Source organism: Spodoptera frugiperda, chromosome 25, assembly GCF_023101765.2.
Source record: "Spodoptera frugiperda isolate SF20-4 chromosome 25, AGI-APGP_CSIRO_Sfru_2.0, whole genome shotgun sequence".
Taxonomy (NCBI): Eukaryota; Metazoa; Arthropoda; class Insecta; order Lepidoptera; family Noctuidae; genus Spodoptera; species Spodoptera frugiperda.
This window is the reverse complement of record NC_064236.1, coordinates 8,428,088-8,451,332: the sequence shown is the minus strand read 5'-3', so window position 1 is coordinate 8,451,332 and position 23,245 is coordinate 8,428,088. Positions and strand designations below refer to the sequence as shown.

Genomic DNA, 23,245 nt, shown 5'->3' with positions numbered 1-23,245 from the left:
ATATTTTACATGTATTGAGGATCGTATAAAACTGCTCTCTGGTACGTGCCTACCAAGTATCGCTCTAATGCATCGCTTATTATACAATACTTACAAAAAGTTTAACATTAAGTCAACAATAACAGATAAAGATTTATCTTGTCTTTTCTTTAGAAAAGACCATGAAAAAGGCACTTCTCATGTACAATGAATTACGACCCAAAACGAAACAAAAAAACCATACTTGTTATAAGTATTAGCTAACATAAAATTCTTTAATACCCGCACTGTCAAAAAGTAGTATCCTTCATGCCCTACATATCAAGTGCACGGTTTCTAGATAACATAACAAACGATACGGGAATAGTTTTTAAACTCATGTTTTCATGGAACGAAGTTATGAATTTTCCAATACATACAATTCCAGAAACCGAATATCAAAATTACGTAGATACTGGCATGAGGCGATCAGATTTACAGGAAAAATGTTTCGTAATATTACCGAGTGATTCCTGTAGTGTTGTGATACGTTTGTATGATTTAAAATCAAGAACGACACAGTATTGGTATATGGGTATTTTGTTACACGCTGTATATTAAACCCTTTTGTACTTTAGTTTGGGTGAAATACTACTCTCGTAGCTCGTAGCGCGTAGTCCGTAGCGTGCATTCCGAAGGGCGTAGTTCGTAGCGCGTAGCAGCAAATTGTGGCCATGGCCAACACATCACCGAAGCCACACCAATGAGTCAACGGCACGGAAAGAGTTTACAAACTCTGAATACCTTAGTTAAAATACATGTACCTAAAGTCTGAATTTCCGTTTAGTCTGTGGTTATACTACACACTAGGTACATAGGTATAGGTTATACCAAGATATTAAAGATTAATTTAAGTAAGGGATCTTTGTACTATTGTACTTATTATTGTATTGAGTAGTGCATTTATCGAGGAAGTCTATTGGCTATAAAACATCACGCTATGACCAATAGGAGCCAAGCAGAGCGGGTGAAACCGCGCTAAAGTATTTAGTTCACTGTAATATTGCTATTGAGTGTATATTTTTCTCATATATCTTCGATCCTTATAATGTATTTGAAAGTTACCTTAATAAAAAACTCAATTTAATTAAGTTTAATAATTGGGATTCGCAAAATAACAGCATATAAAGTTAGCCGTGCAGCGTGCAGCTCCGTCGCAACATTTCGTTAAGTACCGGCGCACCGCCTCTCTAGCTTATTGAAACTACGACAAAATAAGTTTTGTTTCCCGTTGTTTATTTATATTTAAACTAAAGTTCTGTTATTTTTCGTATATTAAGTATAATATTTTGTTGACTCTTTTATTATTGTAGTTACGTTACAACTGCAGAATAACTATGTGAGAAAGCGAAGTGAGATTCGATTTCTTGAGTTTGACAAGTAATAGTTTTCTCACATAAGTGTGGGAAAGCACGGATGGGCCGACTCAACCGGAGTGATACCACGGCCTCACAGAGAACCTAAGTTAAACTACGCTTCCGTTGTGTTTCTTTGTATGATTCCCCAAAAACCTTCAATTCTTAACCCTCAAAAGGTAAGCCCCAGCAACGCACTTGTAACGCCTCTGGTGTTTCAGGTGTCTCTGGGCGGCGGCCATTGCTGATCATCACTCGGCTGGTTTGCCGGCTTAGACGATGAAAAAACATAGGAATAAAGGCAGTTAGCTAGACCCACTACCCACTTCTCAACAGTTATGTGGTCCATATTGTAGGGATAAAAATGTAATCATAATGGCAGACTGACACAGACAGACTGTTGGATATACTGCACATTAGTGCAGTATAGAAACAGTCAGTCAGTCCATCAGAAAAACCGAAAATTAAAATTTCGAAAAACCGACAGTAATAATTTTGTGCGACCTGGGAATGCTCTCGACAGGAAAACTTCTTACTCTGCAGTCCACTAGCGAGACAACAATATAAAAATAACAAAACACAACACAACCCAAATATGCAAATATTCATACAGACATATTTAATGTTTTATGTTAATAAAACATAAATATTTTACACAATCACATATACCTTTACTTCCATGATTAGTTAACATTAGCACATCATTACTCTGCAACCTATGTATATTTTCAAAAATTTGAACATGGTTTAGCCTCTTGAATAAAATTCACGAAGTACTTAAAAAGAGACAAAAGTCAAGGTCCGAGCGCAAAGTCTGCCCGTCTCTTCCTTTTTCGATCACCATTCATGACATGCCATTCCTAACTCATTTTTTATTGCCTAAAACTTTTGTAAAGTCCTCAAGTGCTCAGAATGTTTGTCAAAGGTTTATTTATCGTTAATATAGGAATAATATTATGAGTAAGTTTTTATGTATTAATTTTACATACATATTAGGTAAACTGAGGCCGCAACAGATAAGCTATTTATTGAAAAGAAAAGGAAAAATCGAGCTCGTTTTTAGTTCACATAAATTAATGATTCTTGTCTGCAAGAAACTAAACCACAGAACACCCATTCATGAAAACGAGACTTACTACCGACATTACTACTGAGAGACACAACACAAGAGGTGCACATTACGGCATGTCATGCCGCTGTAGAATGTACACTCACTATTCACCATTTGTGTTATAAGTCCCATGTAATAGGGGGTAAGCCCATTGCCATATATCTACTACGTACAATCTCAGACTCCGTGCTACCACTGAGAAATTTTCGATAAACCGAAAAAAACCCAGCAATACTTTGCCCGACCCGAGAATCGAACCCGAGACTCCTTATCCGGCAGTCGCACTGGCGACCATTCGATCAACGAGGCAGTCATAGTCTACTGAGAGACATTTTATAATTACTTAAAATGTTCCTTTGTAACGGTTTTATTCAAAAAATCATTGCGAAGGACTCGTACGAGAACCATGGCCTTAGTCAGTCACTAAGGCCATGGTTCTCGTACGTGTAACTTGATTACCATCACCTAAAGTTGATATCTTTCTCTAGGAGCAATAGTCTGCGTGCTCTTTGAGACAGCAGCTCTTCAGCAAGACTTAAGATGGCGTTGCAGTGGGCATGGCGTACCCGGCTACGCGACCCGATTCTACGCCCTAGTACGAGTAGTACCTCATTGACGCGGCAAATGGGTGAAAGCCTCCCAAAATCCTTAAATTATCTTATGTTTGTACCCGTATGTATGTATATAACCTATCCAAAACTTTACAAATAATAATTTAACTGATGAAGTATTTAACAAACAAATAAATAAACAAACAAACAAACTTACTTTCGTATCATTAGTTTTCATCCATCATCATAAGTCTGCAATTGTCCCACTGCCGAAAAGCTGTCTTTTCGCACGAAATTGATCAGGGCAAAATTGAAATGTAGAACTTAGGTATACATTGAAATCATGACTTCAGATTTCTTTACAAAATATTAGAAAATACATATAACTCGGCAAAAGTTGAACACATTGATGGGCATTTGCCAGGTTTCGAACTTAGCACCATCACACATATACGCTTTGAAGTCCTCTCCTCAAGCAGTACTCTGCGGGCCAACGCGAACTTTTAAGTTTCTATTTTATTTGAAATAAATTGCAATGAATCTAAAACGATTAAACCAAGTAACTTTTTCAAATTATACCTACATGTAATGATGTTTTCACACAAATGATGTCGTGGCCCACTACTAGTTTAGGATTAAATTCTTACTCTATGACATCAAAGAGAGATTACATGACTTACGCTAATGTGGAATTCCCTCAATGTTCACGTAGTAAACAAACACGTTGTAACATACATATTTAACTAATTCATAGTCACCAATTCAAATATACTGCTTAAATTACATTTATATTCTTAAGCTTTAGATTTTAATTATAAAAATTTGGAAAGATATAAGAATTGCCCTAATCAATATTTTTACTTAACAGTAAAAAGTCTTTAAAGTTTATTGATTAACTGATTTTGATTATCTTGATTTAATTACTGAAAGATACCTAGATTAAACTAAATATTTGTGTAATGCAGTTAATCTTAAATCTACAAAGAAGCCTTAAAAAAATATTGATGAATTATTTTTGAATTTGATATGTAACAATGAGTTTAGATAAATGCAAGTTGGCTGTGCAGGGCGTCCCTCAGCGGTCAGCGCATCGCTTGGTCGGCTGGGAAACGCAATCGTGGAGCGCTTCAGCGAGGTGCGGGAGTCGGCACCGTGCTCGCATCGCATCCCGCCAGCCCGCCTCGCCACACTACCCGCCGACAGCCGCCAGTCGCCGCTCCGCAAGTCAACGGTCTGCACGGTGCACTCGCATCCTGCCACTCGCGACCACTGCTCCCGCGCGCGTACTATTTCAACTCTTTTAAATTCTTCAAAGTTCCATTTTCAATTATTTTATTTTAATTTAATTTTAGAAAAATGAGACCCATTATTTTTTTTAAGTTTCTTTTACTTTTTAGTCTTTTTGCGTTAACTTTTTCTAAACATTGTCCGGGCAAGTGCCAATGTTTTCGAAGCAAGGTCGCATGTCTACATCAGGACCTAACAACGGTCCCAAAGCCGGCAGCCGATACCCACAGTCTGTAAGTATCCAGTTCAATTATTGTTAAGTTTAGCAAGTTTCCCTGCTGGTTTATAAATAGCGTGTTGTTACTATGGCTTTATAAATAAGTGTGAGATTCATAGCAGCGGCGGCGAGCTCCGGCGATCGCGAAATGTAATTGTTGCGAAAGCAAATCTGTTTCAGCTATTTCAAAGCTCTAATCTAAAACTAATTTACAAGGCATAGCTTAGCGATAATTTTTGAGCTAGTAATAAATAAAGAAAGATCATACACGCTCTAATTAATACAATAGGCATGTAAACTACACATGAGCACAGACATCAATCCAAGTACCTACGTAGTTTGATAAGAAAGTTCCGCAGAAGCTTTTATCACTATCCCTACTCTTTGAAACAAACGGATACTGAGTGGGTAGCGTCTGACATTTATTTCATTGCATTTATACATGAAAGTACGAGCAAAAACGAAACTACCCACCTTTGTAATAAAATTTAAGTTCCTACAGAGAAGTTAATTTTAGGGGACGTTTTGGATCATCTCATTTTTTTTTGTCTTTAAGAAATAAATATGAATATTGTTAATTTTGTTAGAGATTGATTGCAAAAAAAAAATCAGAAAGGGCGTTGGCCCGCCGCACGCCCTCGAGTGTATGCGCAACTCCAGCTTCCAATGCTGATTTCAATGCATTTTTTCTACATTTTATTATGATTAATTGCGAATAATAGAATTATTATTACCTAAAACACCTACTATTTAATAGTCCTGCCATTTTAAAGTTCAGTATCGCAAGTTATTAAACGTAATCCTGTAGAAGGATTGGAACCGGTTTATCCTTGACCCAAAAGGTCCGAAACGTCGTTCACAAGTCACGTTTGTTAGAATTACAACAAAAAGATTTTTATCTTACCTACATAGAAACATTTATTAATTCGGTTTCTAAAAAAAGGAATACGTTTTTTAAAAATTCTACGAATCTTCTACACAGCTTTTGCGTGGAGCGATCGCCGCCGGCGCCCGCCGTTGCACCGCCGCCGCCGGGGCTTAAGAAATCTATTACGTTATTTACGCAAAAGCTATCGAAAGGATCTAATTATAAAAAAAATGTCACATCTAGAGTTCTACTCATTTACAAATGTTTGCACTTTGGGGACAATATCTATAGATAGTCTGCAGATATCACTTTTCATCCCCATAACATGAGCAAAAGCTCCAATACCAGTTCATGTTATTATTTTTTTAAGCTAGCCTGGCGCTAAATGGGCAAAAGAGAGCCCCAGGCCCTATGTAACTACCGCGTTCAACATTTTTTTAAACGTGTATGATTAAAACCTACACAAAAAAATTGCAGGATACCCTTTAGGGGAAATATTTGACATTTTAACGTATGATACATATTTAGACTCAATTTCAAAAAACACAATTTTTTAAAATTGGATCTCGATTTAAACTGAATTAGTTACACCTAAAATTCGTTGCATTTTTTGTCCAATTATTTTCGGGTGTCATTTTAACGAGAATATTTTCAATGGAAATCTACAGAAATAAGGTTGAACTGACTTCTAATTTTTTTCTGAGGCGGGTATATCATCCACACTTACTTCCCGCCTGGGGCGAGGCGAGAGGGAGTGTCAGACTCTTACTGACTAAAACCACCCCGTTCTAACTCCTGCTTTTCGAGTCAAAGCCACGGCAAACCCACTAGGTAGTCCGCAGCTCCAGATTAAAAAAAGGATAAGACAATATATTTGTTAAAGGTGTCAGTACTCGTATTTTGTTTCATCAATTTCTTTAGGCTTTCCTGTAGTAGAAAAAAATAAGAATAATGAATATAAATAAAAATGCATATCCTTAATAAATCTCGAATAGATGCACCAAATTGGATAATTCCTTTGTCAAGATTTGATTTGTACGAAATAAGAAATTGTTAAATTCAGTGGAAAGTCTACTGAAAGAAAACGGACGGGTTCATAAAGTTTTATCTATACATATAATAAAATCGTAGAAAAGTGCTGTCTGTACATTGAAAATAAAAATAAAAAAAATAGCAGGGGTTATTGTTATGTCGATGTCGAACCCAAAAATGTAATTAACTTTTTTTTTTCTGTTTGTCTGTTTGTCTGTTTGTCTGTTTGTCTGTTTGTCTGTTTGTCTGTTCGTCTGTGCGCGCTAATCTCAGAAACGGCTGATCCGAGTTGGATGCGGTTTTCACGAATATATTGTGGGATGCTTAAATTTACATTTAGTGTTTGTTTTATGTCAATCGGTTCATAAATAAAAAAGTTATGTCAAATTAAAGAATCACGTCGAACATTCTATGCTTATACCATTAATCTCCGCAACTATTTGACGGATTTGGTTGAAATTTGGTACAGATATAGTTTAGAACCTTAGAAAGGACTTGGATATAGATTTCAAAAATCAAAAAATAAAAATAAGAAATAAATTATTTATAAATAATTCTATGTCGATCGTTACACCCCTTCGGTTCATGTTATTGTTTTAATTTATCGAAAAAAAGTAAATAAATAGTAAAAAGGTATGAAAAAAATAATATCAATATAATAAAACATTTAGTACAAAGAAAATGCTCTAACGGAGTATAGATAATTCTATGTCGATCGTTACACGACTTCGGTTCATGTTATTGTTTTAATTCATCGAAAAAAATAAATAAATAGTAAAAAGGTATGAAAAAAATAATATCAATATAATTAAACTTTTAGTACAAAGAAAATGCCCGAACGGAGTATAAATAAATAATCCAAGTTGTCTTTATCCTCGATAAATGGCGTTGGGATCGAAATAGATCGCGCTATGGTTTCGTTACATTCATTTGGTTGGGTATCGGCCGAGCGCTTCGGTACTATCGTAGAAAAAGTGTATTATCAGTCGTATGATTATTTGTCTGTAGTGGTCCTGCACTTTCGTAATGTTATTCTAAATTGGTTTCGTTGTATTTGTCAATTAAAGTTTATTTGTTGGGTTTTCCTGGTTTTTTGGTTAAACTATTTAACGTAGGTTTAGTTTGATATCGATTATTAGTAGTTACTGTAGTTAGTTTTTTTAATAAAATTGTAAGTCTAATTTTTTTTTTAATTAGATTAGATTTAAGTCGTTTCTTTTAAATTATTTAGTTTAAGCTTGGTTATTATAGCATAGAGGATAGGTTGTAATATAGTTTCTTTTTTAATTGTTATAAATTCGTAATTCGTAGCTTTCTTTAGTTTTAAGTTAGTTTAAGTCCGTTTTTAAACTATTTTTTCAATGCCCTAAGTGAGTATACATCTATTAAATTCAAACGCAGAGCTCATTATGTTGATTTTTGAAGAGTTCCCTGGAATATCTTCCACATCTCATTTTTGAAGAGATCCCGCGAGATCGGGAACTATGTGGTTAAAACCAAAAATTTGCCGGAAGTCACTATTCCACGCGAACGAAGTCGCGGGCAAAAGCTAGTTTATAATATAACTAGCTTCCGCCCGCGATTCCGTCCGCGCGGATGTCGTCTTCGCGTGGAAGTTTATTTCTCCATTTTGAGTAACTCTGACAATGACATCTTATAAATATCTATTGGAACTAAATACGGCGAGGCCCATAATAATTAAGGAGATTCCTCTATTGAGCTACTGCTGTTGAGCAGAATAAAACAGAAAAATAAAGATTTTTTTTTCTACGTATTTTTCCAGTATAAAAAGTAACCTATTTTATGCCCAGGATAATAAGGTATAATTATACCAAGTTTCATCGAAATCGAACCGTTAGTTTTCACGTGATGCCTGAACATAGAGACAGACAGAAAAAATCACATATTTGGGTTTGGTATCGATCCAGTAACACCCCTGCTCATTGGATGATTTTCCCCACATTGGATGATTTTCCCCCCTCAAAAAAAAAAAAAAAAGAAAAAACACCCCCTGCTATTTATTTTTTCAATATTTTCAATGTACAGAATTGACCCTTCTACAGATTTTATGAATGAATGAATGTGTTATAAACGTAAGAGTAGACAAATATAATCAGAAAGCTCTGAACTGCTAAGCTATCGGGAGTTATACGTGTTATTGTGAGTCAACCATAAAAGATAGACATTTGCCGTCGTGGAATATTTTTTAAACAATTTTAAGGAGAACATTTCCGTCATACATTATTTCTGTGTAGCTTTAACCATTAAGGCTGCACACGCGACGGAAGCTTAAAAAATGGAGTAAGTTCTCCTGTTTTTTCAACATTTCCCTTCACTGCTCGGCTCCTATTGATCGTAGCGTGATGAAAAGTATCCTATTTTATGCCCAGGATAATTAGGTATAATTATACCAAGTTTCATCGAAATCGAACCGTTAGTTTTCACGTGATGCCTGAACATAGAGACAGACAGACAGACAGACAAATTTTTTTTAATCACATAATATGCGGGTTTGGTATCGATCCAGTAACACCCCTGCTATTTATTTTTTCAATATTTTCAATGTACTGAATTGACACTTCTACAGATTTATTATATGTATAGATATAGATTCCTTCTCATAGCTAATGAAACTAATGTTTCAGTTCGCTTCACTCGTTCAACAAGGGTTTATTGCGTACTAATGAAATTGCATTTATCGATTCCATTTCATGACCGGTTAAGTGCAGCGAATATAGACACTCCAGTTACTTACCTGCTCAAACAGAAAATATCTCATTTGAAGTTTGTAATCCTCTCTAAAAACTACAACGTTTTAATGTAATTCCTCTTCTAGGTACCTACAGTCCTACACACTACACATAGATTATGTATTTCAAAAATAATTTAAGCACCTTGCTGCTCTTACTAAGCTTATGAAAATTCACACAAGCGTCCGAAGCGGTTTCGAATTTTTCAAATAATCAGCTCGTTAGGCTAGATGTGCAAATGTTAATGACGATGAATTGCACGGCTGCTAGTTCACTTTTACCTCACAAATTAGATATTTCCGATAAGTGACCGTTTAGTTAAAAGAAGTCAACGAGATTAGTCCAGACATTAGCAGTGGCTAATGAATTAAAGACTAACATCGAGGCTCACAAAAATAGGTTTCTAACGTTTTCACCTCTCGATACAACTATCTACTACTTACTAGGTACTTTTATGTCACGCTTCATATCTGTTTGAAAATAATTTGCTTTCCTCCATAAGCAAAGTAATTACGTAGATGCTTTAATGAACATTTTTCTTTACTTGAATTCCTTAGATTTTTAATTAAAGCATATTATTATGATATTTTTAATTATCTCCAATGTGTGTTTGTTTAATAAAAAAAAAATCAACTTGAGAGAAGTTTATGAAAGATTTTCTCAGGAATTAACTAGAAATATTATGCAGCTTTGATATTAATAATTTACGGTAGTCCTGATCAGCTAAAGTAAATGTGGTTAGGAATGTATTTTCTAATAAAAGTTCCATATTATCATGTTGATACAAGCATACGGGCCGCAGAGACGGACTTTTATTTGTAAAAAATAAAAGACAAAGTCCAAGCTAGGAAGCTGTAGAATCTCATTCCTGCCTTTAGTCCCTTTAAGTAAGTGTAGCCTCAGACCGCAGTTTCAATTCCGACCCTGTTAGAAATATTCTTATAACATTTCTAGCTTTTTGCCCGCGGCTTCGTTGCCGTGGTCAAAGAGAAAAAGTAGCCTATGTCGCTCTACAATCTTCTAACTACCTCTAGGCACAAAAATCATACCATTATAAAAGAGCTCTGTTGCGACGTAAAAGAAAATTATTTACCTTCGCATTTGTAATATTAGTTGGGATTTTCTACCCGCTAAGGATGATATAAACTATTAGATATTCTTGGTTCCAACCCGATACATAGACAGATGGCCATATTTTGTTCAGACCCAGCTATGGTCAGATTTTTGGTCTTTCTAATAGTTGTAAGGCCTGTCACTGATGTCCTGATGTTGGTTTGTCAGCCGGGAGTGACAGCTCACCTAATGTATTCGCCTAGACATTGGGTGAAACTCCACGAAACTTGCTGCCTCTGGGCGGTTGCCCAGAGGCTATATTGAGGCTATAGTGAGGTTAAAATTGGTCACCCATTAGCAAATTAACTTTGATGGGCAGAATTGAGTCTAAATCCTAAAAGCTGTTGATGTAGGACATTGCATAGCGACCAGGAATAGGATTGGGTTTTTATATATGGTATGGTAGATTTTTGAATACCTACCTGTAAAATTTTCCACAGAATATTTAATTGATCAATTATGTTAACATAATATTTGGATAGGACATTAAAGCTATGACGAACTTGAGCCGTATTGTAGGTAGCTAAAAATAAAATAATTAACCTACCAAATGTTACGAGTCGTTATGTCCAGACCAGACTTAAAAGTTATAACTACTGAGTACCTTTTGTAGACCTATTGTTCCTTTGTCGGATAGCCTTTATTAGGTTTCAATAAATAATATGGGTAGTGGATACCTATATTAATTAGTAGCCTTTTGCGTAATACTGGCTTTACGTCATAATACGTTTGACGACCATGATATTAGGTGTTAGCAAGTCTTTTTAATTAATGTCGTGGTGACCCGGAGGCTTAATCCGCTCGCTTCTTTTGCATGAAGATGCGTTTTCGAAACCTACCAACGGCAAAGTACCAATGAGAAAATTTTCAAGTTACCAGTTTTCAAGTCCCTTCTAAGCATATTTAGACACCACTGACTAATGATGAAGGAAACCTGGCCTTATAATTTCAAATTAAAATATATAATCAGCTTTGATCAAGCGTGGCGATTACTGCCCAAACCCTTCTCCGTGCGAGAAGGGATCTGTAGTCAGCAGTGGCCACTCCTAGGTCTCTTGGATTCATTGTCTTTTTAATTGACTATAAAAAAAAATCATCGGTTTTTAGATAAGTTTTATAAAGGTACACTCTAGGTTTTATGTCTACACACGTACATGTACAATGTACATTGTTATAAATGTACATTGTACATACCCTTATTTAGTGATGACTCAAAGGCTTCGAAGGATCGGATGTTTTTTAACGTAACGATTTTATTTTTGACGAAAAACACAAACCATTGCATTGCTTTTAGATTTACAAGTAAAATCGACGGAACTATTTTTCTGTTTTCAAATACGCATAACAATGTTAATTATACATATAAGGTACCAACATAATAAGTGAGAAAGTTTATACTACCAGACTTACACAACTCGAACTGTAGTCTCAAAAGAGAATATTTAATTACTTTGCTATCCTTCGAACCCATAAAGGGATATATTTTAAGTAAAAAAGAATATTTAACATCGACAGTGCCGCTATCACCATTACAGGCCTGAGGCTGATACTCTCCATTGAGGCAGATACACTCACGTTTAAAGTAGTCGAAACGAGAGCGCCATTATATAAGAATTATCTACCAACTACCGAGTCTACTATTTTAATTTGAGTTGACATATACGAAATAAAACGTTTTCCTAAACATTTAAATAAAAAAAAAGATTTTCATCAAAGAACTACAGTTTTCTGATTTAAGTATAAGTTTTAAGACAATATAGTCATCGGATAGAGCATTTGTTCCGTCTGACAGCGAACACGTTGTCGCCGACGCTATCCATTAGTTACCCTTTAAACTTTGAAAGAGAACAAAAGAGCTCCGTATTCTAGACTTCAAATGTAACCAATAAGTACGGTACTGAATTACAGGCGCCAATCTATGACATATTAATACAGCTTTACTATACAGCTATACAGATTTTTAGGGTAAAATAATGAAGTTAAATGTAGGTAATTTAGTTTAACGGTGCGCTTTTACCAGAGATATTATTATGCTATGCAGTTATGCTACGAAGATGTGAGCCTAAGCTGTGAAACTATGTGACCATTTCCACTGATACTAAGCTATGTAGCTGTGCGAGTAAGATGTGCTATGAAGATGCACCGCCGCAAAGTAGCTGTGCGAGGAAGATGCGCAGCTCGAGTATGCGATGTATTGATAGTAGGAAGCCATCCACAGCACGCATCTTTATATAAAAGGGGATCTTTCAAAAAGCACCCTGAGGGCCCGTTGCATCCCGTGCGTACCGCGCGTCAAATAATATTTGCGCGCGTGCCTCAAAGAGCCAGACCATGACTGATGCGGCTCAGTAGGGCTGATGCCCGATCCGGAGCTGCGGACAACGTAAAATGTTACCGGGGTTCCGGCTCATAGCAGGAGAAGGAGCGGGGTGGTTTTAGTCAGTTAGCGCCTGACACTCCGTCTTGCCTCACCCAAGGCGAGAGAAGTCATTGGATGATTTTACCCCCTCAAAAAAATCATTCAATCAATCATTTCTATAAACTATCTGTCATGTAAGTTTATCGGGTATTTTATAATTAGGTGGTGACACAAGCGTTTAAGGTTGTTTTCATACAACGGTGAGTGACAATGAAGGTTGAAAGTACTGTCTTATCACCCATTATAGTCTATTGGGCAGTGAATCTATTGTCACCTGATCACATACCTAGACTTTGTATGTCTTTGTTTACGGGCATTTAGCAGCGTACTTAATAAAGTATTCTAGAACCCTCTATTCTTGCTTTTGTTTTTATTATATTTGAATTGACGTTGCGTATAGTTTAATACTGAATTCAATACCGGTAAACTATGGCAACTTTACCGGGCCCTTGGCAACTTTACCATACTATAGGTATTCGGTATAAACTCATTTATCTAAAAATCTACCCACTAGAATTCTGTTTTGTAATAGAAGTATTTTTTAGACATTAAAAGGAAATATTTACTATATTTTGCGTAGACGTAAGACTGCTATTATGCCAGTAATGGCCGTCACAATGTATGCGTGAAAATGAGCTAAAAGTTAGTAGTTCCTAAATTGTGCTCACAGAGCCTTAACTATTTGTCACAGGTGAGTGAAATTTTGATCTTGTATGTATAATATAGTTGGGATTACTGTTGTAATGTCAGCAATTGCTTTTTCTTTAATTTATTGATAAATAATCGCTTCGGTAATGTTGACACAGGTTAGGTAAAGTTGCCACGGCCTGCTTTGTGGCAACTTTGCCTACAGTTAGGGTTGGCAATAAATGTTTTTTTCTTGTTTGTGTGTATGTAACCATTTTCGAATACCTAAATTTCACAGCATAATAGTGAATATCCTGGATGATAAGATATAATGTATTTAATAATACCTCTTGTTTTACAGCCAAAATGGCTCCCATAAAACAAAACCGCAGAAAACTCGGAGCTAGACACTATAAAAATTATACGGAAGTGATGTTATAATTAGCTATGGAGATAGTGAAGTCATAAAATTAAAAAGTCAAGGATTAAACATTATTTTGTAGCCTTTTTTACAATTTTAAACATAAATACTTAAAATTTTAGAACTTAATTTAGTTTAAAAGGGAATAATATTTATGTTAGAAATTTGTGCGTTTTTTTACTTTAGGTTTAAGGTTTATTAATTTTTTTTTTAAATATACATGTCATAACAAAGTTCCTCCTTTTTTGACAACCCCGAGCGTAACAAATTATTTGTATGTAAATTACGATGAAACCCGTGGCAACTTTCCCTAATGTCTGTGTAGCCGTTATCTTTATAGATTTCCTCATATTGTTTGCATTATAATACGAAGAGGTCCTAGATGAAGCCCTCTGTACCTCAACAACTCTTTAATATGCAATACACGATGAATACGGCGCGTAGGTAAAGTTGCCAAAAATTTGGTATCTTTACCCATGTTGTTTTTTCTTTACTACGGCTAAAATAAGTGTTTGTATATAATGACGATTACAGTAAAGTGAGCCAGATAGACTACAATTCTAAATATATAGTTTTGGTTTCTATGCGTCTTATGGTTAAAAATATATTTCGTGTTTTGTTCTAAAATATGGTAAAGTTGCCATGTTTTACGGTACTAAAGTAGAGTTATTTCTCTATCACAGAATTGGAATATAATTTATTACATAAATAACAATACTGTAAATGACGTTGAATTTAAATAATAAATAAACGAAGATTTACTTAAAAGACACTTAAATACAAAGAACATCTCATTCTCGGACAACAAAGAACAAAGCGATGCAACGTGTTCATTTCGAAAATATGTTTAAATAAACCACAAGCCCTGTTAGCCCGAAGGTTTAAGACGTCCGCTTCTCATGCATGAGAGTGCGGATTCGAAACCTACCAACGGCAATTACCAATGTGACTATGTCCGAGTTATAATATGTACTTTCTAAGATTATTTAGACATCACTGACAAACGGTGAGAAAAAACATCGTTAGGAAATCTGAGCTTATAATTTCGGTTTATAAGTTTGAAATCGCCAACCCGCTTTGAGCAAGCGTGGTGATTAATGTTCAAACCTTCTCTGCGTGAGAAGAGGCCTTTGGTCAGCAGTCGCCCAATTATAGGCTGTCGATGTGATGTGAAACCACAAGCAACGATATTACTTAGTAACATGTCGTAGAAAACAAACATTGAATTAATATCTTGGAAATAACTACGTCCACGGCCACGTATGTTTGCTAAAAGAAGAACTACTTAGTAAGTACTTATGAAAATTAATTTAGAAATTGCTTTCAACAGTTGTATTAGTAAGTAAATGCAACTTTTGTAGCCAGGGTTTAAGTTAGCATGTAGCAAGTCGTAAGTTCTTACACGTTGCATGCGTATTGCGTGCGCCAACTTTGATCGACTTTTTTTGTGATATGAGCTGGTAAACGACCAGACGGATCACCTGATGGTAAGCAATCGCCACCGCCCATGGACACCCGAAACGCCAGAAGCGTTACAAGTGTGTTGCCGGCCTTTCGGGGGTTAGGAATTTAAGGATTGTTGGGCAATTGGGGATTGGGAAGGGGGTAATTGGGCCACCGGTAACCTCACTTACAGAACGAACGCAAGCGTTGTTTGACGTTGTTTTCAGTGAGGCCGCGGTGTCACTCCAGTCGAGCCGAATCATGGCTCTCCAACACTGACTACTCTTATTACAACTTAAAACAAATTTACATTAGCATTTCTAAACTATCATTGAACGATACTTAAGTATGAACATCTCGAAAAAATATAATTAGAGCTCAAACTACTCGCGGGCAGACAAATGGAAAAAAAGTTTGGCAAACAAGCACCTTTCCTATATTTTGCACCGGGAATTTTTGTCTTCAAAACTTTTGTCGTTGTGTTAGAAGTGGTGCACAACTGTGCAGCCAGCCCGAACTGTATTACGGAACACTTGTGGTACTATTTTAGGTTTACTTTTATAATTCTGGTAGCAAAAATATGAACAAGATGTTTTGCAATGGTTATTGCATATATCAGGAGACACATGGTTTTAGGCACAATAAAAGCAAAGTCGAATTGATTTTTTCCTCGAAACTTTTCAACATTCAACAAAAACTGTCATGGTGACTCGGAGGTTAACACGGGTCTGGTTCTGGTCGGGCGGCGAGCTACCATTGTTCGCCGTCCGTAGACCCACACTTATGGTGGCCGGAGATCATTGCGTTTTAGGTATCCTATGCCTTTAGGTTCTATACGAGTACCTAGTACTTTTTCGAACTTTAAAATAGCTTTAGGATGTAGCTGCGGACTACCTAGCGGGTTTACCGGGGCTCCGGGTCGAAAGGAACGGGGTGGTTTTTAGTCAGTAAGAGTCTGACACTCCCTCGCCTTGCCCAAGGCGGGAGAAGACATTGGATGATTTTCCCCCCTCAAAAACAAGCTTTTGGGTTTCCATAACAACCTGTAATACGTATACGTATACTTATGTAGAAGACTGGTACGATTTCGATGACTCGTGCTTTATGTGCGTTGCATTTCGATTGCCAAATCTGTCCCAAAGTGTAGCCTGGGCTCATCGTGTTGCATTCGTATAGATATGATTTTGTTTTCACGTAATTGATACAGGTAGGCGGGCAAGGTAATGGCGCAACCAAGCCGAGTCATACGACTCGTATTCTGATATACATCAGAATACTAGGAAAATAGTTTGTTATTTTATCAACATACCTCTACCAGATTTTAGTGGGTTGCTCTTGCTAATTCAAACATTACCTACACCTAATATATTTGTCAACATTATGTATTCCATCAGTGGCAAACTGCAGTGGGTTTTAGCTACAAACTGTATAATACACTGGGTTTGCCTCTGTATCAAATCACGATTGAATTATGCTTCGGACATGCGGTTTTGTGTGCCGGTCTTGGCCAGCTTCGAGCTTTCAGCTCAGTTATGTATTGAACCCGACTACTAATACTTTTAATTGACTGTCCAACTTTGCAACAACATCCAACAGTATTTAAGTTAATTATCAAAGCTTGGCTGAAGGGTAAAGTAGCCAATACAGTTATAACAGTCTCGCAATATTATAAAGAGATATGCAATAAGGAAACTATGCATTAGAGCTTGGCAAACCGCATGTTTGCCTTGTCTAGTCCACAATAGTACTTTAGACTAAAGTTTAGACAATGCACCAATAAACACCGTGATTTTGGTACAATTGTCTCATGAACACAATAGCTCTTCAGTTTAGATTACATACATTTCACGGCTCGAGTTGGCCGAACTTGCATTTAGGAACCTACGATTGCGATTGTTAATTGCTGCGGAAGTATGTTAATATTTTAAGTGCTCTCTATAGAGTAAGTTTCAACAATATTAGGCACCAAATATTTGTTTGATCAAAACTTTAATGTTGTTTATCATTTTCCACTTATTTCTTTTGGCATTTATTTAGCATCAGCGCTAACTATTAGGCCTTCGGCTGAATGTCAGTATTTAATACGGATCAATGTCATCCGCACAACAAAATAAAAGTGATTCACAGATTGATGCCCAATCGCCTCAAGCATCATCACTAACAATATTAGCGAATCCAAATACTCGTAAAAAACAGCTGTCTTATTCATTATATCTTCTTAATCACACACACAAACGAAACATGACGTCAGAATTTAAATAACAAACATGAAAGTCGACATACACTACGTGTACATACTCGTGTCACTAAATTCTGAGAAAGCAAATTTTAAAGCTTACGAGATATTAAACGACTACGAAAGTATTTCATAAATGTAATAGAGAACTGCATTATGCTAGGACAAAGCTACACTTTATAAAGAAACTCACCAAAGAGAGTCTATTTTATGTTTGTCAACGCCTAGTTAAATTTAAAAAATCTGACTGTTTTCAGCTCTGTGGACACTGGACAGTCATGAACGAGTCTAAAAATATTCAGTTTCTGGTCTGTATGACGCCGGGAAACTAAACAAACCAACTGGATTGGCAGTCCGATCGTCTGACGGATTTTTGTTGAAGCACGGATTCTATTTTTTCGATCTATTTCGTTTTAAAAAAATATGTTAAAAGCGGTGTATAAATTGTAAGTAGTTTCGCGTGCGTGTAAGAAAACAATACTGGAGTGGTCATTGTTTATCGGAACGGATTTCTTAGAAGCGCAGTAGAGTGACTAAAGTTTATTGTCTTGTATTTAGCACTGTAGGTATCAAGTCTACTTGTACAATAGCTTTCTTATTTATCTAACAACTGAAATTAATCATTTTAACCGAACTCAATTCGAAGTCTCAAGTTTAAAAAAAAATATATAGTGTTAAGATCGATTATTTTGGCCATAAGCCAAATCGATTCCTATAATCTATTATGACGACTTATCGAGGACTGGCGACGAAATACACACAACACTTACCTAAGTTCGAATGTTTTTGTCTAGAACCTTTACGTTTTCTGTGAAGCCGAAATATTATTTTATTTTATTTGCCAGGATCCAAGCATTTACATGTCTATTTCAGTACCTGTCGATGTTTTTCCAATACCAAGTCACTCGTGAAAATGTCTGACAATTTCATACAAAAATTCTGTGAAAAATCTGCGGATAAAAAGAGTCAGTTTAAAAAATCCGATGACGGGTTCCAAGCATTTTGGGTGCGTGTTCATATCATATTTTCAGCTATGGTACATATGTAGAACTGAATAGTATATAAGTAGAACTATTCTGATTTTTCTGTTAGAGTTTGGTACTCATATAACAAGTTTTTTTGTTAAATTCTGACTATTCGTAACAGGAACGTAAATCATTTTCCGCTTTTATTCGGAGAAATGGAAAACATTGTTTGAATCGGAATAAATGTATAAAAGTAACAAGAGCATTCTGCTTTGTTATTTGTAATATTAGGTACTAGTATTATTTATAAAAACTACTTGAAGCTTTTCATCCCATTACGTTCATATTGAATCGCGAGTGAGGCTCTTGACTCGCTGCTTCACTGAAAATATAGAGTGCTAGCTCACTAGTATTTTAGAAGAGTAATAAATTATTATCGAATGAAAGATCAATACACTTACGTAAGCACCTTACTTTTAAAGTTAGGTACTATAAAACTTGCTACATTTTCACAGCGATTCTTTAAATATTTGTTTGGAACGAATAAACGCATTTTTAATTAGCAACAACGTAGTAATCATCAGGCCTTTTTCCTTTGTACTGTGTGTGGGTAGGCTGTGCTTACACATACAATAAAATATCATAAAACGAAATCTTCATCTTGCGTGTCATAAACCTAAGGCCACCTGCCGCGTCTTACGCCGTCTATTTGCAATAAACTCAAAAACTAGCGAACAGATTTTGAAGCGATTTACTTTGATGGCTAAAGTCATTACTTTTCTATATAATGGTTCAATGTTTGGAGACTATCGCGCCTCATGGTAAGTGGTGATATATTGTTTTAAAATTACCCCATCTGCTTTCGCCGGTTTGAGGACTTAAAATAACATAACTGGCCTAAAGTTAATGTTTCCTAATTTAATTTTGCATCTCTATTTCGGTCAACAAAACGCGCAGTTTGAGTTTGGCGTATCCATTATTTCACCAGTAATTAGATTATCACTTGTCAATCAAGCCATTGATGGAGTTTGCTCAAAATATTGTGGTTAATGCAGTTCCTACATCAGTCTGTTGTTTCCCGCTAGATTATACCTCAGTTTGCATTGGCTAATATTGTTTGTGCTCGAAATAGCTTGGCTCTTTACTGTAACGCTGTTTATACATATATATTGGAAACTCAGATTAATTACGTGAGTGTATGTATTAATTTCATTAATATTTGCCTTTATAATTATATCTTGTCATTTACTAGACTAGGCAAAACAGCGTATGAAATAAATATGTAACAATATCCGACTGTTTATGAGGAACAAAAAATACCCTTGCTATTTTTGTATCCTACTATACCTAATTAAAAATTTCTCTTCGGCACCTCCTATAAATTAACACCATAGTCGAGTTACGTCCTGCATTATGTGTAGGGTTAACGCATCTCGCATTAGTTCAAATTGGACTCGACTAAACTTCGTAATAAATCCTTTATAACTTTGCTCTACCCGGGAATGGACACATCCATCTCAGTGACTCCATTATAATAGACGGCAGGCCAGTTTCCTAATTACATTCTGACTTTACACGTACCGACCCGGGCAAACTTCATAAGCACGTTGAAAAATGGCGAACTCGTGTCGTACCTACGTCCATTGAAATCAGTTTAAAAAGTTCTAAATGCGTACCTAGCTACAGCGACAGCAACAGGTTTGATAGTGAACAATTCTCACACAATTGTAACTTTGTGACATGAGAACAATTGCAATGTCATAAACTACAATGTTACACAGCAACAAGGCACTGAAAAACTGTTCTGCAACTCTTCATGCAAACTGTTAACAATTTCAATGTGAATATAGCAACAAATATATTATGAATAGGTACGAGTTAGGGGCTAGTTCTGTAGTTACTAACTATTCAGAAATATTTTCATTAAAAGCTTAACAATTAACAACGTAATAGACTGAGTTATGTAATATTAATGACCACTTTTCAACTGTTAAATTATGAGTTAGTTAGTTAGATGGACCAGACTCCACTTTACAGAATCCTGCCAAAAAATCAATAACAGACGGTGGACTAATTATAGGTTTTGTTGGAAATAGAGGGCTATATTACCACATTTATTACTATTCTCCGGGAACACTATTAAAAGTTAATTCAACACCTCGCATCGCTTAGCGCTGGCGCCGGCCGGCATCAAGGTAAAGTAATTGCGCTTGTTAGCTCTTCATTGATATCATCTGGTTCTATGGAGCATAACTTAGGAGTGCCGGACGCTCCCATCCATAGTCCCATCTACCACAATGAAGTCAAAAATAACGTTGCCATTGACATGAATAATCTATGTTGAATTAAATCAGTTTATTACATCATCGATTGGTGTGCCCATCTATTATGTTTAACAAGGAGGAAACTAGATAACAAGAACTAAGTAGCCTGTCAAATTAATTCTACTTGAACTGTTAAACTAAATGATCTACAAGAAATGGGTCAGTTTAGAATAGAAACTCTCTCTGAGCATCTCTTTTAATATTCCATAGGGTTTGTTCTGTGCTTCGTTTATAAATATCACAAAGTTGTTTTAGATAGAACCATCTTGTCAAGAAAATGTTTTATTTTCGATGACGAAAGATAATATGGTCAAACAAAATATCCTTTATTATATTTACTAGTGCGATAATGGAGCTATGTGACGTGATTACCACGTATAATCGCGACATTTTTTAGGACATACTCGCCATTGATTATTTTTATCCAACTCGACCAAAGTAACTTTTGTGAGCCTGTATTTACAATAGCTACCAGTTACCACGTTTAATCTTTACATGATCTAGTGAACTGAGCATTGAGCCTTTAACACGGATTACACACACGGATTTAACGAAGATTGCACTGTAGGGAGAAAGCCAGTTGCCCTAAGTGAGATACAGAGGTAATCTTTAGCCAATAATTATCGAGTCCGGTACGGCGGTCAATAAGCAAAAGACTATCATCCGCATAATCAGTTAAGGAACAACCACATGCAAGGCGAATTGCGATTAAATTATCGAAACCTAAATAAAAAAAATGGACCAATGACCGAGCCCTGAGGCATCCCATCGATAATGGTTTCAACTGAATATGATAATCAAGTTTAAATTCTACAACTAAATATTGTATTATATTAATTTTAAAGTAGTTTACGACCTTCTAGTTTAAGTGATATTGCGGAAAATCATTACTGCTTGTTTGTATTACATGTATTTGGTTCAGACAGAGAAAAGGCCTTACTGTAAAACAAAATTGATTAGTTATTATGACATTTTGGATTACAGGGCAATAATCCGCTTAAGTAGGTTTCCTAAAGATGGTAAAAGTGTAGGCTGATTTGATTTAGTGTCATCCGGTGGAATGAATCCATGTTGCCATATACGAGAAAAGATGCCCTGCACGGTACGAATATTAAATACACTGAGATTGCGTCAACCGCGACTTGCCCGATAACAGCGATTTCGAGGTCAATTATTACTAGTTAGTAAAGTTCTATAAACTAGCCGATACACTTGAGTTATAACTGTCATGTATAATGAATAGACTGCTGTAATTTAAAGATAACTTTGATATTAATTGCTGTTAACATGAACGAAACTATTATTTTAATTACCTCATTATCATTACCTTAACTATCAAATCTTAAACAAAAGACCATATTCTTTCTTAAAAAGCCGGCATCGCACCTGTGACTCCTCTGGTGTTGTGGGTGCCCATCGGCGGCGCTGATCACTTACTATTAGGTGAACGCGATCGCCGTTTGCCGCATTCTTTAAAAAAATTTACCCAGCTTTGTCAGGAATTCTGTTGTATGTAAAACGAAATAATAGCAAATATTCTGCCCTTATATTAAGATCTACAAACAAAATATCGTATTTCAAAAGTCTAATGCACCTTTACCGTTTTAAAAAAGTTATGACAACGGTAGATAAGTGTTTGTTGGACACGATCAAAGAGGTGAGTGGGTGCAACAACTAGATAAAATTTAAGCTCGGACAAAGGCTCTGCCTCTCTATAACATTGCCCGACGCCTTTGTCACAAAATACGAAGTGAATAACAAAACTTGCATCTATGTTGTTACTGCTAAGGTTTTTTTTACAAACACAAAACGTGGGTAGCATGCGTGGGGCGTCAGAAAACCTTTGTTATCATTCGTTTAAAGGGGCACACGAGTTCAAAAGATCACGTAACTTCTAAACAAATCCAGCGATAATAATAGGTCAATAATTTTTACGCGACTATTTTAGTATGACAGTTGAAATGGATTAATCTATTCACTTAGTATTAATTATTAAAATATGAGAACCGAGGTGGCCATTTTGGAGAGAGATGTGCAATTGTGTCATGTTTATCAGCTGTCTATTTTCCCTTCGGGTAGTTTTGTTTCACGCTATATTTGCTGACCAACGTTCGGCTTAATATCGGCTAAAACTACGGAGCCATAAGCTTACTCGTGCTATTATTAAATTGTCCTGATATGTGCATAGTGCATGTACTATTTGCAACGCAATACTGATGGATCTATATCTCGGAATTAATAAACGAGAGTGTTTAGTGTGGCTGTAGGTACTAATAAGCCTATTTTGCATTGCGGAAGGCTTGTTTCCGATGCTCGTATATTAGATTTTATGTTATCTAAACTATAAAGGTACCCACAGAGGCCATATCAAATAGGTACCTATTCGTTTATTCTCACCGATGCACAGTGATTCATCCAGAACATGCTAGCTAGACAAAAGTCACTTCCGAATTTCCAAGAACTAACTATTGAAATACGTAGCCAATATCCCCACTATCCCAGATCTAA

General features: G+C 36.0%; 1 protein-coding gene across 1 annotated transcript in view; it reads left to right on the top strand.

Annotated features, from left to right (window-relative positions):
- Positions 1 to 4,212: 4,212 nt before the first annotated feature.
- The window catches only part of LOC118266710 (peroxidasin), a 44,642-nt gene continuing 25,609 nt past the window's right edge, over positions 4,213 to 23,245 (top strand). The window contains exon 1 of the mRNA XM_035580219.2: positions 4,213 to 4,555. Within this exon, the coding sequence (XP_035436112.2) occupies positions 4,392 to 4,555 (164 nt within the window). The 5' untranslated portion in view covers positions 4,213 to 4,391. The remainder of the gene's footprint in view (positions 4,556 to 23,245) is intronic.